Source organism: Podarcis erhardii, assembly GCF_964252035.2.
Source record: "Podarcis erhardii genome assembly, chromosome: 4".
In the NCBI taxonomy this organism is placed as follows: Eukaryota; Metazoa; Chordata; class Lepidosauria; order Squamata; family Lacertidae; genus Podarcis; species Podarcis erhardii.
In genome coordinates this window covers 54,520,526-54,537,273 of record NC_138508.1, presented here as the reverse complement: position 1 = coordinate 54,537,273, position 16,748 = coordinate 54,520,526, and the positions used below count along the sequence as shown (strand labels likewise).

The 16,748-nt window shown below is 42.3% G+C and overlaps 2 protein-coding genes across 2 annotated transcripts in view; one reads left to right on the top strand and one right to left on the bottom strand.

Moving 5' to 3' along the window:
- CLIC6 (chloride intracellular channel 6) overlaps positions 1-16,748 on the bottom strand; it is a 133,424-nt gene that overhangs the window by 88,321 nt on the left and 28,355 nt on the right. The gene's annotated exons all lie outside the window — the stretch shown is intronic.
- KCNE1 (potassium voltage-gated channel subfamily E regulatory subunit 1) lies at positions 11-7,618 on the top strand. Its single transcript, XM_081859509.1, has 3 exons — positions 11-399; positions 820-871; positions 6,695-7,618. Exons 1-3 carry the CDS (start codon positions 236-238, stop codon positions 7,109-7,111), a joined length of 633 nt encoding a protein of 210 aa, XP_081715635.1. The 5' UTR covers positions 11-235; the 3' UTR covers positions 7,112-7,618.

Genomic DNA, 16,748 nt, shown 5'->3' with positions numbered 1-16,748 from the left:
TGAGCTGTTTTAATCTGGCCTGACCTTTGTGTAATTTCATTGAAGAGTTCTTTGTACAGAATTGCTTAGTGTTGCATGTGCAGCAGACTCACCCTAGCACATGGCACACTTCCTTTCTTGTTTTGTTTGCCTGGAATCCTTTCTCCACCTGGAAATCTGTGTCTCTGTGTCACCTTCCTCTTCATGGAACTGCATTACCACCTGTTTATAAGCTCCTCCCCTGTGCACTCATAGTATGAGTTTGGCCACTCGTACCCAGACGACAGGTCCCTCCCAGCAAACACGGTGTGATGGTGTGGATTCCCAACACCCAGACCTCAGGCTTCTTCACAGCCATGCTCAGAGAGAGAGCCTGATTCACAGCATCCAGGTAGCAGGCTCCCTCCTTCACACAGCTTGGTGAGTTTGCATGTTTTCCTGTTTGCTTGACAGCCTTTTTGTTCCTCCAGATAGGCTGCCACCCTAGCTTAAAATCATCTTCTTGTTCAGACACATACATCTTTCCCCTTCTGTGCTTCTGCATCTTGGGCAAAAGGTGGCACCTGCTCTGCTGTGTCCTTTTTTTCCTCAGGCAGTTTTATATTGTGAAACAAAATTCCCATGTGAAGCGGTAAGAGTGGGAAGAACCCTGGTTTCAAAGAACCTTACTACTTGAAACAAGAAGTGGATTACAAATAAATAAATACATTTATATTTACCTTTACATATCATTTCCATAGACTGCTTGACACTTTACAATTTGAGTACTGAATTTCAGCTCAGTGTACCTGTAGACATAAAGGTAGCATTGCCAGGAATTTTTGTTTTGTTTTGTTGTAGCTGGGGTGCTCTGTCTGGGAATTGGAATGATAACAGGCAAACATTTTTGATAGTATAATAACTCCCCTCTCAAAATTCCTATATACCCATTTGGAAACAAGTGTGAGTTTAAAAAATGGAATTGTTTGGTATGAAAATATTAAAGTTTAATTTTAGAAATAGGTGTGGCATTTAGAAATAGGTGTTATCATTGTGTTACTTGGAACACAGATCCAAAGGCGCCCATAACTTGTATACTGAAGATTGGGAAGGGGGGTAGGGAGTTGGAGACACAAGGGTGTTTGTTTGTGCCCTCAGGTTGTTGGGAAGCTGTTCAGCACTCCCTAAAAGTTCAATGTAGTTAATTTCCAGGAAACTGGACCATCTTCACATAAGCAGATAAAATAACAACGGAGTTCATAATGTTACAATTATCAAGCTTTACAAGGGAGTGGTTACAATGGCAGCATGCAATGGACACTGTTAGATGTGGTAATAGCACGTATTTTTAATGAGATGCTAGTGGAAATTAAGTTGATGTAGCTAGCAGTTCCATGGGCTCCCTTGGGACTGAGCAAATCCCATTCACTCTCTATGGTCTTCTAGTTACAGAAGTCTGTTACATTCTCTCCTTGTCCTGTAAAGAGCAGGAACACACAGTTGAAAACATTCACAATTTACGTGTGGCTTAAACAAAGTAGCAAGTAACAAGCAGTATTTATGAAGAGTTATGATCAATTTTATGTAAAACTGATACCAAGAGTATGATGTGATCCTGGGGCTTGAACGCAAAGGTACTCAGGTGAGCATATGCAGTGGCGTAGCGTGGGGGTGCGGGGGGGGGGCGGCCACACCGGGCGCAACATCTGGGGGTTAGGGTTAGGGGGCGCAAATCCACGGGTTAGGGGGTGCAAATTACTTGCCTTCCCCGGGTGCTGACAACCCACGCTACGCCACTGAGCATATGGCACCTGCAATGTTGTTGAACTCAGTAAAAACAAAAACCCATTTTTGACACTATGCACCCAGTCCAACCCTAACATGACAAACACACATCCCAAGGAATGTGGGGTGCCTAATATTTAGAATAGCAGAAGTTGGGAATGGAAGCTGACAAATTAGAATGTGTAACAACATGGCCGTTTCAAAAGAACTGCTGCCACAAACCTTCACCCCCCCTCCCAACAGTGGCATAGCTAGCTGCTCCAGCACACAGAGCGGCAGGGGCAGGGCAATATGCACACGGGGGTGGCGCGGCGAGCTGCCCATGGAGTCTGCCTAGTGGATGTAAACCCCACACTGCCATTTTGGGCAGCGCGGGACCCCGAGCCACTGCATCACTCCCAGGAGAGACACGTGGCTTGGGTGCACTGCAGGCCAAGCCCCACGGTAAGTGCCGCCCCCCGCGGTGTCCATTCCACTTCCAAAGTGTTCGAAAACCAAAGTGCAGCTACTGATTGGCTGTAGGAAGCTCCTGCAGCCAATCAGAAGCCGCAGAAGCTTCTGCGTTTTGATCGTTCTTTTGGGAGCCAAAACGTTCGAGAACTAGGCTGTTTGAAAACCAAGGCACGACCATATTCTTAACAAGATAAGTTTTCAATTGTTTCCTAAAAGCAAAAATGCTAGTTCCTTGTCTGAGTTCAACTGGAAGCTGATTTCATAGAGCTGGAGCTACAATACTAAAGATCCAGTTTCTTTTTGATATCAGCCATACCTTCAGGCTATACAGAACACTTAGCAATTCCCCATAAAAGGGATGAAATTGTGACTCAGAAGTCTATGGGGCAAGGCTCCAATTGGCTAATTAGATCAGTTCTCTTTAAAATGTGGACCAAATACATTTCTCCTCCCGTGAACTGGCTATCACTGGCCTATACTATTTCAGTGTATTGAGAATGCCCTTAGCCTGCAGCCATACATCTGGAATAAGCCCCACCCTCTCTAATCTGGGAATGCTGCTAACAAGAGTGCCTAGACATACAGTACCTACTAACTGGAGTCAATTTGTGTGTTTTCTGCTTGGAGTGAGTTCAGATGCCATCTAACTTTCCAAGTGATGAATATATTCCAAACTCAGTGCTGATTTCCTCTTTCCCCTTCACAATAGAGATATGGAAACACATTCCACATCCATCCCTTAACATTTAAATCAGGAAATTGTATGTGACAGAGTTACTCTGTGTTTCCATAACTATAAGCACATTAAGACCTGCTGTCGGCTAGCTCATAGCTTTCCCCACAATAAAACCACATTGAATTACAAACAGTACCTGCTTTCAAAATTTAGGACATGTTTTTGTTGGCGACCATGTAGTTTTCTTAAAAAATAATAATTCTGAAACTATACTAAAGCATGCCACTGTCAATGGTTTGATACCCCAGCTTTGTATAAATGAATGATTGGACTCATTAGTTGAAAAAGATTCATCACATAACTTGTAAAAAAAGGTAAAGGACCAGTGGACAGCTAAGTCCAGTCAAAGGCAACAATATGGTTGCGGCACTCATCTCGCTTTCAGGCCGAGGGAGCTGGCATTTGTCCACAGACAGCTTTCCGGGTCATGTGGCCAGCATGACTAAACTACTTCTGGCACAACTTGTATTATATCCCTGTTAACCGAAATCAGAGCAACATGGGAAATTGGTTTATACCAAGCCATTTTTAATAAACAGCTTAGAGGCACGGCCGGCCCTACCATTAGGCAGAGTGCGACAGCTGCTTCAGGCAGCAGTTGCCAGACCATTCCCCCCTCTGAAGAGGCTGGTCCTTTAGAGGAAATCTGGCACTGCCGCAACAACCCCAACCCACAACCAGCCTTCTTTTCCTAGCTTCTTACTTACAAGCAGTCAGAGGGTGGCCATGCCTGTGGTGGGCTCTGGCTTCATCTTCTACTGTTGGGCTCCCTGTCTTCTACCCTACCAGTGCCAATGGGCACCAGTCTCCATGGTTCTTCCTGAGTCCCCTAAGCTAGACTGCTATGCACTTCAAAACCTAGCCTATGGTGAAGGATACTGCCCCTTTGCTAGTGTTGAAGTAAAGTTCAATTGGCCGTCCTGTCAGAATCTGGAGGCACCATCTTGGATTTTGCCTCAGACATCAAAACAGCTTGGGCCAGCCCTCCTTAGAGGTTTTATTAGAAATAAATAGAAATAAGTCACACCACTGGGCCACCTAGCTCAGTACTGGCACCGACCGGCAGCCCCTCTCCAAAGTTTTAGGCAAGAGTCTTTATCATTCATATCTGAGACTTTCTGCACACAAATCTTGTGCTTTACCACTTAGCAATGGATCCACCCATACATGCGTCCCCTCCAAAAACCAACCTGTCAGAACAATTTCTCTTAAAAAATAATAATTCTTAATGCTCATGTAATAAAGAGACATTGTGAAAGGGATTTCACAATTGCAACAGGGTGAGATTTCATTCCTCAAGCTACAATAGCTTGAATCAGCACTCTTTCCACGTGACAGAGATTTCCCAGTGTAAAGGTCACTATATGGAACATTCTGTTATATGCAGTTCCATTATTGCCATTTTACAGTTTCAAATATGCAGCCATGTAGGCTGCAGTTTGAATCAGAAGAGTAGCATGAAGGGAGATGAGCTTCTTAACCCTTTGCCCTGGACATTTCTGCCAAAGATTACCCCAAAATGCATCCCCCCCCCAATAAGGGGAAATGGGCCAGTTTTCAGCAGGAAAACAGCAAGGTGGCTGAGAAGGCCCTCTCTCTGTGACAATTTTTGTCTTAAAACTGCAGCCACAGCGCTTGCCTTGTTTAAGAAGAGATAAAAGCATAGCCCCGTGTGGAATATTTTCTTCTAGTATCTGTCAAGATAAGGGGGCTAGAAGCTGGACCCTCTCCCAAGAAAACCCACACCAAAAATAGAAAACATACAAACTTTGTTTGGGCTGATTACACACAAACTAAAATAAAACATCAACTAGGGTTAGGGCTTTGGAGCAAGATGCAAGACACACAGGCACAAAACTGTTACTCAGCTGATCCCCACCCCATGGAGGGGGCCGGAAGGTTTTATCATAGATCACCCTGTGACTTCTTGTCCGGTGTTGATCTCCTGACCTACAGGTGAAACTCAAGAGTCCAGCTACGTGCCAAAAGCATGAGCTGAGAGCTAAGAAGAGTTGCTCTCAAGATAAGACCAAGGCCACAATGATCTCCAGCTTCCTTAACCAGTTAAGCACCAAACTTTGACAATATCCATAGTAAAAAATGGCAATGCCCCTCTAAAGAGGAAAAAAAGTGTACTGCAACCACAATTTAATGAAGGTTATCTGTCCTGTAGGGGGTCTCTCTGTTGTGTTCCTTGGCAGTTTAATCTATTGATTTGTGGAGCAGGCAGTGCCTCATATGTCCTACCTCTCATTATTAACAACAGCACCCAAATCCCATCCTCTTTCTTCTGTGCACACACAGAGATTGTCAAAGGCTTGAGACCACACAATACATGGCATAGTGCCATAGATTACGAGGCTTGACTAAATGCTCATGGACTCAGAATTGAAATTCTAAGGTTCCAGTGACTGTATAAGTGCTTGACCCCCTGGGCCAGAGTTAGCTAGCTCCTTGTGACATCAGAGCACCTAAGCCAGTGACATTCAGAAGGGCCTCTGCTACCAAAGAGGTTATTGTGACATCAAGAAATTGCATCATGAAAGGTGGGCAAGCAGAAATGACAGAGGTAGAGGAAGAAAATACAAAAGGAGGGATGGGGACAAGTTAATGCCAGTTAGGAGGGAGACCTTGGGTGTTTCCAGACAGGAGCTCTATATTGCAAATTGGTCATACAGATCCAGTTTTTGTCTGTGTGTGACTGACACATTAATTTCCTCAGATTAAGGGTCGTCCCCCCCAAGCCATGGATGTTCATTGCTATTCCATCGCTTGCCATCCACACCAGTGGGCAGAGCTCAGTGGAATGTATTTAAGCTGTGTTGTTAAGCTCCTCCCCTAAGTCACACCTTTCCTGCCCCGCACAAAGTTCTTTTTTCCACTCTGGGAATGCATTAGTAATTCCGTATCTGTGCATGTGTGCCTTTAAAAAAAAATCACTGGAAGTGCACAAGACTTAGCTGTCATGTTTCATAGTAGGCAAAATGGATGCTTGTGTTTTGGAACAATATCCATGTCAATGTGCCTTTTAATTTTTATTTAATATTGAGGTCAAAAAACTGCAGCAGCAATGCAGTACCAAAATTATAATAAAGAGGTCTTCTGCAAGACCACCATAATGAAATGTTTTTAAAAAAGTCTTATATGCATATTGCAATTACAATCTCTGGGATAATTCCCCACATTTGCTGTGTGGAGATCTTGAGAGACTAGCTCCTCTGAACTGGGTTGTTAGAATTCAGATGTGCCTTCAGCATGCAGAATCAATGGAAAGCTTCAAGTTATTATTAATTTATTATTTATACCCCGCCCATCTGGCTGGGTTTCCCCAGTTGTCACAAAGTAGAAGAGGCAGAATTTTAGGCTGGTTGGAGAGGATCAGTGGATCTGTTATGTTGAGCAGAATACATACTGAGAGATAGAATAGCTGTATATGTTGGGGGCTTTATTTTTCTTCCACTAAAAAGGGAATATTGGAAGCAATAGCTTTAGCCATCATTGTACAAGGAGTGCATTTTGGTGCATTTTAGTGCAAATGACATTTCATTCGGTAAAGGTAAGTATTTCATCTGGTCTTTGGTTCATGGGATTTCATTACGAAAAAGCCTCTGAGAACCGGCCCCTGATTTCTCATTCAAAATACAGTATGATGACATCTCTTTTTTTACCAACAAAAAGGTCCGTTTATATACTATTTATATATAATTATTTCCATATTTTGTTTTTAACATGTTTCCCCTCCCAATTTTCTTCTTCTTCTAGAAATCAGAATTTAAGGAAGGAGTTCTTCGCAGGACAATGGCACTGGTGTCCAACAACACAGCATTAAACTACCTCCTTTCAAAACTGCTAGAAGACTATGAAAGCAAACCCAGCCACCCGACAGCTGCACCAGTCGTTGCAACAAATGACCATCTGGAAATCATCTACATACTCCTATTGCTTGGCTTCTTTGGCTTCTTCACATTCGGAATAATGATGAGCTACATCCGCTCCAAGAAGCTTGAACATTCGAATGACCCGTACAATGTGTACATTGCCACAGACATTTGGCGGAAGAAGGACAAGGCCAGCTTGAAAGCCAAGGTGATGGAAAATTATAAATCAAGCTTTGTCTTGGAAAACCAGCATGCGGTAGAACAGCCCACCAGTCACATTCCTGAAGTGAACCCTTCCTAGCAAATGGGCAGCTAATCTTACAGGCATCATACTGAATTTTCCAAAACTGTGAAAGTAAGCAGTTTGTGGCCTATATTTACCCTTTTTAAGAAGAAATGTACACCCCCTGCCTCTTCAGGGCTGGATTTAGGTTTGATAAGGCCCTAAGCTACTGAAGGTAATGGGGCCTTTTGTATGTCCAGCTGTCCTTTGTCAACAACAAATTGTCACTGTTTTTTGTGTTGAATATATGCTATATGGTAATTTATGGACCTAATAGCTATCTAAAGCCAGTTGCACAAAGCAAACATCATAGGAGCCTACACAACACAAAACACTGTTGCTGTATCTGGGTTTTATTTTATTTGTTTTTATCTTATATTTTGGAAATGTACATCCAGTTTTCTTTCCTTTAAATATTTTGGGGGCCCCAAGAGAATGGGGCCCTAAGCTATAGCTTGTTTAGCTTATACGTAAATCCGGCACGGCCTCTGTTCAACCCCCTTAGAATAATGAGAAAAGTGCACCTGCAGCATTTAGAAATCCAGTGTATTGGCAGGTGCTGCTTCCAGCTTGAGAATCAAGCTGTTGAAGGAGATATATGCTGTCTGTGATCTACTTCCACCATAAGGAAGGAATTCCACAAGGAATTTGGGCAAAAAATAAAAAGAAGTAAATTAAGCCTCATTCCACAAACATATTCTTAAAACCAACAGGAAAATTTAACTACAGACCAGAAATGTTGTTTTGATTTCACATGGGGTTAGGTATTTCCTTCCAACCTATTGTAAACAAGTTACTGGTCCTTATGGGATGGAAGATGACAAGTCAGTTTAATGTAATGCTAGCCACATTATTTCCTTGTGTGCTGCAACAAGGCACCTCAAACTGGGTGGCTTTTAGCCACTTCATACTGATGACTTGGGGAAGGTGTTTACTTTGGTGTAGCAATTAGAAATAGCTGTGAGTGACTGTGCAACTTCAAAGAAGGCAGCCGGGTTTTGGGAGGGGGGGGGGGACACAAAGATACACTGCTAATGCTAGGATGATTCTGAATAAAATGCATCAATAGGTGGCACCCTAGAGCAAATGAACCTACGTACAAATATTCTGGAAGCCAATGGCTCGACAGAGCATTTCTTTTCCATTCTTGAAGCTCTACTGTTTCCTTGCTTTTGTTTTTGAAAGCTCTTTACCATAAAGCCTTGTCTCTCTACATTTAATTGTTGCTTCTTGAAACTGAATTTCCCCCTGCTAACTTCTTTAGTATTGGTACTCCCCTCTGTTAATTCTATCTGCATATGTGTGACATATGTTTCATTTTGGTACTTTCTTTTCATTCCTTCAAAGAAACCATTCTGCATCCTAGTTCTAAAGTTGTGTCTCTCAAAATGTAATGTATTTTAGAACCAAGACATTGTTGTGTTAAATCAGCTAGATAAATTACATAGTTCTCATCCATTCAAATCGGTGAGAAACTTGCTGTGAAAATCCATAGAATGCAAATTGCAGAAAAAAGACCTATTACAGATCAGTAGTTTTCCCCCCCAAATACACAACACTGATTCCTATTACTAATTTACACAGCTGCTCTTCTCAAATAATGTGTTTGCTCTTCAGTATTAATTATTTCCATTGAATGTGCCTGTAATTTCTGGTTATTATATAACTTTTGTATTATTTTAAACCAACGATTTCCTTTATTTTTAAAAAGGAAGACTGTACCTACAATTCCTCTATAGAGGAACACCTCATTGTGGGGAGGGGCGGTTAATGTTGTGGTATGAGGCTATATTATTAGGGTTGCAAGTGACCTGAAAAAATGGCCTAGACTGTTGTGCTTCTTGCCAGAATATGATTTGCAGAAATCAACAGGTAAAGCTTACCTGATATGGAGGTAAATATGATCACCTTCCAATGACTACAGATTAAAAATGCTATAAAAGGCACAACTGCTAAAAATGGCACCTCTGTTTGCCATATGTTTAGAGTGTTTTCCATGCAATTGTAATTCTTCTTTATTAATGTGTAAATTTTCTTTATAAAATTTAATAAAGTGTTAATAGCACATATGTATCACATGTGTATCTTGATAATATTCCACATCATGGCAAAGCCATTCTGATTATCTAAAACTAAAGATTTTAGTGAACAAAATGCCTAGTTTTTGTTTTGTTATAAATCTATGGTTTAATGCTTGTCCATTCAAAACATATTGTTCGTGCAATTAGTTTGCCAAAGAAATAGTATGCTTTTAGGTATTTGCTCCTTACTTGTACATGGCACGTAATGCAGCCACTGTGGGGAAGGCTAGAATAAGAGGCCTTTTCTTTTACAAAAAATCAGTTTAAAATTATCCACATTGATCATACTTTGAGTTTGTTCAGGCCAAGTAAACATTATACAGGAAACGGAATAAAGAGATAAAGAGAGAGGGGGGCAAGCCAAGCCAAGCAGAGTGCTCTTGGTTCCCCATAATTACCTTTGCAATAATCTTACACTTTTTTCAAAGGCATCCAATATGATTTTGGCATGTTTTGCTATTCATTATAGAATTGCTCAGTAATCTTGTGTAGTAGAAGCCGTCCATTCTGTTTGTTTAACTATAGTGAAAAACTCGCCAAGCAATGGTTCATCATTGATTCCCAATAGAAGCTTTTGGGGGGGGGGGGTTAAATTTGAATTTTACTGGCACTTTTACCGGAAATAATATATATATATCTAGGTACCAAGAGAGTAATTTACAATCAAACTCACTGTGGTGTAACAGCTAAATGAATGGGTTTCAGGTAATTCAGATCGTGCTCAATTTTGAAGCTTAGCCTTATGGAAGCTATTGAACATGGGATACAAGCCTGAAGTGTATTGAAATGCAATGAGCCTTATGCTTTTGATGCGGAGTGTTTCCTGGCCACAAAACTCACCCTGCAAACATTTGCAGCTCAAAGTATTAGCAATGACATTAGCATTACTAACCTCAAAGTTTCATTTCTTACACATAAACTTGGTTTTTAAAACATGAGTCATTATCATACCCATACTATTTTGTTCATTGCAATGCTATGATAAGAGCTCTGTTTATCTCTCCAACCAGCCGGCCACAGACAGTGAATGACAGCAGAAAAAAGTAAACATAGAAAGAGTGTAAAGTGTTGGTTGACACTGAATGTATTTATAGTAGTGTTGACATGCCCAAAGTGTAAGGAAAATGACTTTTGTGTCTAGCAATGTAGAATTCTCTGCATGCAAACACATCTCTTCAGGTCTGCAATGTAAGGAATGGGTTTAGTTTTGCAGGAGCACCACCTGCTGGTTACATGATGGCTTCATATGACATCATCATAATCAACAAAATATCTTAAGGCATTGCTGTTGGCAACAGGATGTGAGGCATAGGATGTGGACCACACTGCTTCTTGGTATTGGAGTCATAATGAAACATGCTAACCCCTTCCTATATCACACCTGAGTTTTCATTATAGGCTGGGTGCACACTGTGCCTTGGTAAATGATGCAGAATGTTTTTAAAGATAAAATGACCAAATATGTTTCCGTAATACCGTATTATCCAAAATGCTTTTTGAGAGAAAATGCAAGGCATAGCTAAATCAAGCTTGTAATAGCATGGCCGCAGACGGTATTTAACAATAAGAAAATGCTAATGAGAAAATGCTAATAAAGTTTTCATTTCACTTCTTCAGCCTCTCCCAATGCAGTGTACATGAACACACATGGACAGACACACAAGTGATCTTTATTTTACAAGATGTCATACATCAAAATTAGTTGCAGGGGACCTTCAAACATTTCAGAGGTTTGCTTTCCGACTCTAGGAAAGAAGCATGTGGAGGATGGACATAAACCTTAACATCGTCCTCTAACATTGGTGGACACAGGGAGAAAGCTAGAAAGAGAATTTGCAGTTTTATGGGTGAAACTAATCCTATACACACTTTCTTGGAAGTAGGAGTCTTTTACCCCAATGGCTGGTATTCAACTGCAATATACACTAAAGCAGTATCATGCCATTTTAAATAGCCATGGCTTCCCCCAAAGCATCCTAGGGACCACAGTTTGAAGTGGTATGATACTGCTTTGATTGCACAGTGCAGACGCAGCTTAAGTTTTACTCAAAGCAGACCTATTGAAATGAATGGAACTAACTTAGCTATGTTTCATAATTTCAATGTGTCTTTCCTGAATAAAACTTAGGTGAATGCTTTCCAATGGGACTTACCCCAAGTAGAAATGCATAGGATTGCACTTCAAATTTCGGCTGTAAATATTCCCATCAGCCTCAGCCAGCATGGCCAAAGGTCAGGGAGGATGGGAGTTGTAGTCTAGTGATATCTGGAGGGTCAACATTTCCCCACCTCTAAAATAAAACATAGGTGGAGGTATTCCTAGTACTACTATGACACATTTCCAGAGAATGATACTTTGTTCTCCAAGATGCATCTATCCTTAGTTCCAGTAGCAGCCGATGAGGTGGTGTAGGTGGGGCTTACCAAGAGGGAGATGGCAGAGGTGAAACATGGGGTGGCACATTGTGGCAGCAGCAAGGCCTTGCAGAGCCAGGCAGAGGCCCGGGCCAGGTAGATAATGTTCCCCCCCCCCCCCATTTTTTTTAACCCTGGGAATAACTGAAGTCTTATAAATAAGTAAGTATATAAATAATTTTCACAAAAGTTATGCTGACAAATAATTTTATTTCAAGGCTTGAACCATATCTGCATATAAAGACAAAATGGAAAATATAGATATACAATAGTGCTTTTTAAAAATACATAGGGAAAAGGATTGTTTTAAGTATTTACATTTAAAAATGCTTTCCTAGCTTTCTTTTCTGCGAATTCTTGAATTATGCAGGAAAAATCAAGCAACTTCGCCTTATCGTGGTTTATGTTTATGTTTATGATTGCTAAACCATTTAGGCGTTCTTGAGCCATTGTTGATCGAAAGAAAGACTGCCAGCCATGGCCCCAGGGAATCTGCCCAACTCCCCTCTCGGTAAGCCCCAGTAACCCCCTATGATTTTGAGAAGCCAGGATAGTAATGGTGCCCCACCCTCACCGGCTACGGCTGCTGCTGCTTCTTAGTTCATGGCTCTTTCTGTCTCTCTCCTCACCCAAAACTACAGGGTCTTCCCCACCACCATTCCATTTATTTATTTGGTGCCATACTTGTGCATGGTGTTCTACAGAGGCCAAGTGTAAAGGTCCTGCCACCAGGAGCTTACAAGCTAAAATTTGACACACAGGGAAAATAGGGGAGAGAAGTCGGCTGGCCGGATGCAAAGAAAGAGAGTGCTTCTGTACCTATAATAGCTGTGTTCTGCCTGGACACTGAGGTCCAGTGCCGAGGGCCTTCTGGCGGTTCCGTCACTGCGAGAAGCCAAGTTGCAGGGAACCAGGCAAAGGACCTTCTCAGCAGTAGCACCCGCCCTGTGGGACACCCTCCCACCAGATGTCAAAGAGAAAAACAACTACCAGACTTTTAGAAGACATCTGAAGGCAGCCCTGTTTAGGGAAGCTTTTAATGTTTAATAGAGTATTGTAGTTTAATATTCTGTTGGTAGCCGCCCAGAGTGGCTGGGAAAACCCAGCCAGATGGGTGGGGTATAAATAATAAATTATTATTATTATTATCAAAGGTGCAGGAGCCCTGTCCTCTTTTGCATCTGGCCAACCTAGAGGAAGTGGAGTACTGGGGAAATGGGGTAACTAAATGTGAGTTGCATGAGGGGCTTTTTTTCCCCAGCTGGAACTCGCTGCAACTCTGTTCTGGCATCTCTCAGGTGGGCACCATTGCCACTGTAAGAGAACAAGGGAGGTGTTCATGGTGAGTTCTGGCAGCTCTTAAGGTTTAGTTACAGACTGAGTTACAGCAGTGCATAGGAGCATTCATACTTGTTTATTATTATTATTATTATTATTATTATTATTATTATTACTATTATTATTATTAGTAGTATTATTATTACTCCTACTCCTACTACTAGTATTTATTGGCTGTCTTATCCACCCTTCACCATAAGGTCTCAGGATGGGTTACAGCAATATAAGATTGAAATCAGTTAGAACAATTTGCCATTCAAACAATGGGGTGGGTCCTAAAATTATATGTCTCAGGTGCCAACGGTCAGGACAAAGAGGAGGTGTGCCTTCTCACGATGAAAGCTACACAATGAAGGTGCCAGACACACTTCTATGGGGAGGGAATTCCACAGCTCACATTAGTCCCTGCTTCTTAGAAGGGTGGGAGGGGGAAGGGCGTCTCCTTCAAGGTTATCTCCCATTAAAACACTATTTCCTAACTGGAAGCTTCCATTGAGAAAATGCCTGCCAGTCATTCTGATGTCCAATTTGCAGCATGGTTAGCCAGAGCTGATATGACCATTATCCATCACCGAGAGAAGTCAGCAGAGAAGGGTGAAGCATTCCTGAACCTCTCTCTCTGGTGAACTACGAAAACATATGTCAACCTCCACAACACACACACCTGTGACATTTTTAGAGTCTTTATAAGGGTTGACACTATTCTTCTGTTTCTGTTTGTCTGAATAGCACAAAACAGCAAGTGACATTTCTCTGGCATGGTACAAGGATATTTCTGACTTAACTGCATGTAGCTGTTCATCATGGGACTCTGCCCTTTGTATAAGAAATTTAATAGACCTCTTTTTATTATTTATTTACATTTATATTGCCATTCCCAGTATGACTGACTAGAAGAAAGCATATAAACAACAAAATGGTAAAACGACTGCCATTAAAGCAATGACATAAAAACAGTACGGAGTAAAAACATAATATCACAGCAGCAGCATAAGAAGAAAAGAAAGGACTGCCCTAAAAACACAGTCAGAATGAAAATGCCATGGGAAATTTAAAAAAAAGTGGGTCTTCGCTTGGTTTTGAAAAGTTTGGGAGACTTGGTACCAGGCATGCTTCCATACAGCATCACAATGAAAAGTGGTCATCTCCCTCGTTGCTGCAGAGAAGGGCGTCCAGATTCACATGAGAGAAAACATTCCTTCAAGTATCTAGATCCCAATCTCTGTAAAGGTAAAAGGCAAAGGACCCCTGGACGGTTAAGTTCTGAGAAAGGCGACGATAGGGTGCGGCACTCATCTCACTTTTCAGGCTGAGGGGAGGGAGCCGGCGTTTGTCCACAGACAGCTTTCCGGGTCATGTGGTCAAGCATGACTAAGCCGCTTCTGGCGCAATTAAACACCATGACAGAAGCCAGAGCAGCGCATGGAAATGCCATTTACCTTCCCGCCACAGCGGTACCTATTTATCTACTTGCACTGCTGTGATTTCGAAGTGCCAGGTTGGCAGGAGCAAGAACAGAGCAACAGCTAAGCGCCAGCCACATCCCTCCAGTCTCTGTATTACTGGCAGACTCCATCCCTTGGAAATGGAGCAGCAACCAAAGAAGATGTTTCAAAATAGTAAGGGATGTTCCCTTACCATCGGCTGATGCTAGTGAGCAACCTAGCAGTTGTATTCTGAACTAATGGAAGTTTCAATCAGTCTTCAAAAACATCCCCCAAAATAACACATTACTAAATTTTGAAGTTATCATAGTATGGGAAACTGTGGCCAGGCTATCCAGACGAGATTGCCATTGGCCACACTCCGTCTTTGGAGGCCTCTTAGGCCTTCAGTTAATAATGCAGAATCTATCAGCACCACCAGAATGCACACCTACTAGGTTTTTTTAGCAACCCCATCCAGAAAAGGTAGATGACAACCACCTCAGATAAATGATCCCACCTATGCTGTTTACATGCCAAAATAGTATCCAAAGAGCTTGCAAGTATAAAATTCACTTTAATAGGAGTGTTTTCGCCTCTGCAAACTGAGGGTGCAAGGGGTCCAGTCCAGATAAGACCACAACTGGGGAAAAGAGCTATTGCTCCCTAGACCATATAATAGGGTCACAATCCAAATTGAGTCCCTGACCCCCATGCAAGCCCTCTATTTTAAGGCACATATATATATAACTAACATACAGTCTAGGCTGACAGTAAGAGTCAGTTGTCCTCTTCATGTGTTCAAAAATAGATCTCTGGAGACAAAGTGTAGTGGCAGTCTGCATGTGCTGCACTGGGCCCCAACTTTCCTGTACATGCCAGGTGTACTTGTCCTAACCCTACCTTTCCTTCATTAAGCAGGAAGGGCAGGAAAGTTCTTCTAACAAAGTTTGGCTGAACATGCTTAGATGCCTCCTTGTGATCAGGAACTCTGGCAACAATTCAATGGGAAGGTCTGAGGCTGAGCTGACGGGCGTAGGAATGTTAAAGGTGATGCCAACAGATGGATGCCCATTCAGTGTACAAACTTCATTCCGACACATGTTTATTTAAGTGTGTGAGAAGGGCTTGTTTAAAGGCTTATTTTGTGGCAACATTTGTGGTGAAGAAATACTCACCTGCCAGCATTGCATCTACAGAATGCTAACCATCCAGAGAGTCCATGTATCCTGCAGCAATTTGTCTCCTGGTGCAATTCGTTTGCAGAATGTTTTGCATATAGGATCACAAACAACCTCACTTGAACTCCTATTAATAACAGAATCTGTGGCCTCCTTAGCCTCTTCTAGCTACAATTGCTTGAATGAGTTTTAGGGCACTGTCAGGAATGTGGCCCCCCAGAGCGCAGGGGATGAGTTAGACTCAGATATTGTGGGAAAATGATTGCTTGTACATAAGAGCATGAGCAAAGTTCTTATTATTGCAGGGTGATTTCATAGCTAAAAGCATCCTTAGAGCATGATCAACACGTGAATAGCTCGTGCTGTCCCAAATGATTGGTCCACGTAACATAGCCTGATCGTCTACGTGGTCTAGTGCGATGACCCTTATCTGCTGGCTGAGAACAAGTTGCATTCCTTGTATTTTGTATCTTTCTGACTTTACACAATAAAGGCTGTGCTGCAGTAGCTCTAGAGCAGCCAGATTTTCTGCAACCCATCTTGGTGTGAGACTGATTATTTACGGATGGCGAGCAGGTTCTCGTCAAGATATTGAACTAGGAAACAACTCTGCAGATGAGAACTGCCTGTCAGAATCAAGAAAGGGCAGTTAAACCCCCCTTTTTTGGAGAAGAATCTATTAACTGTCAAGGAGAGGAAGAGTTGGAAGGCAGCCAAGGTGTCGCTAGGCAATCAGCAGATAAGCAGTGGTCTGAATCTGGGTTGAGTGAGAGTGAGGAGGAGGGGGGAGGTCTGCCTCTCAGTCCCCGATCCAGGCATTTGGATAAAATCAGAAGGCAACAGAAGAGCAAGAGGGGAAAGGCAGGAGTCTGGCGTCCTTCCTGTTGTGGGTTGGAGCGAAACTTCAGACTGACCAACAAACGTAAATGAGATCAGACGAGGAGCCGGGCTCTGTATGTGTCTTTTTGTAAATAAGCCTACATAAAAACTGCCAGAGAGTCAATTACTTCTTATCAGAGCTTGCTTGTCTGCCAGAGATCATTACAGGCACATTGTCAATTTGCACCTCCCTGTTTCCCTGTTATGGTAGGGGCATCCGCATGATGTCCTCCTCATCTCAGTATTGTCCCAGACACCCCCACAGCCTTTAAATGTAGAGTTTTTCCAATCTTGGCAGTTTCAGACATCCCCACTCAGGGGCCAAACTGAGATTGGC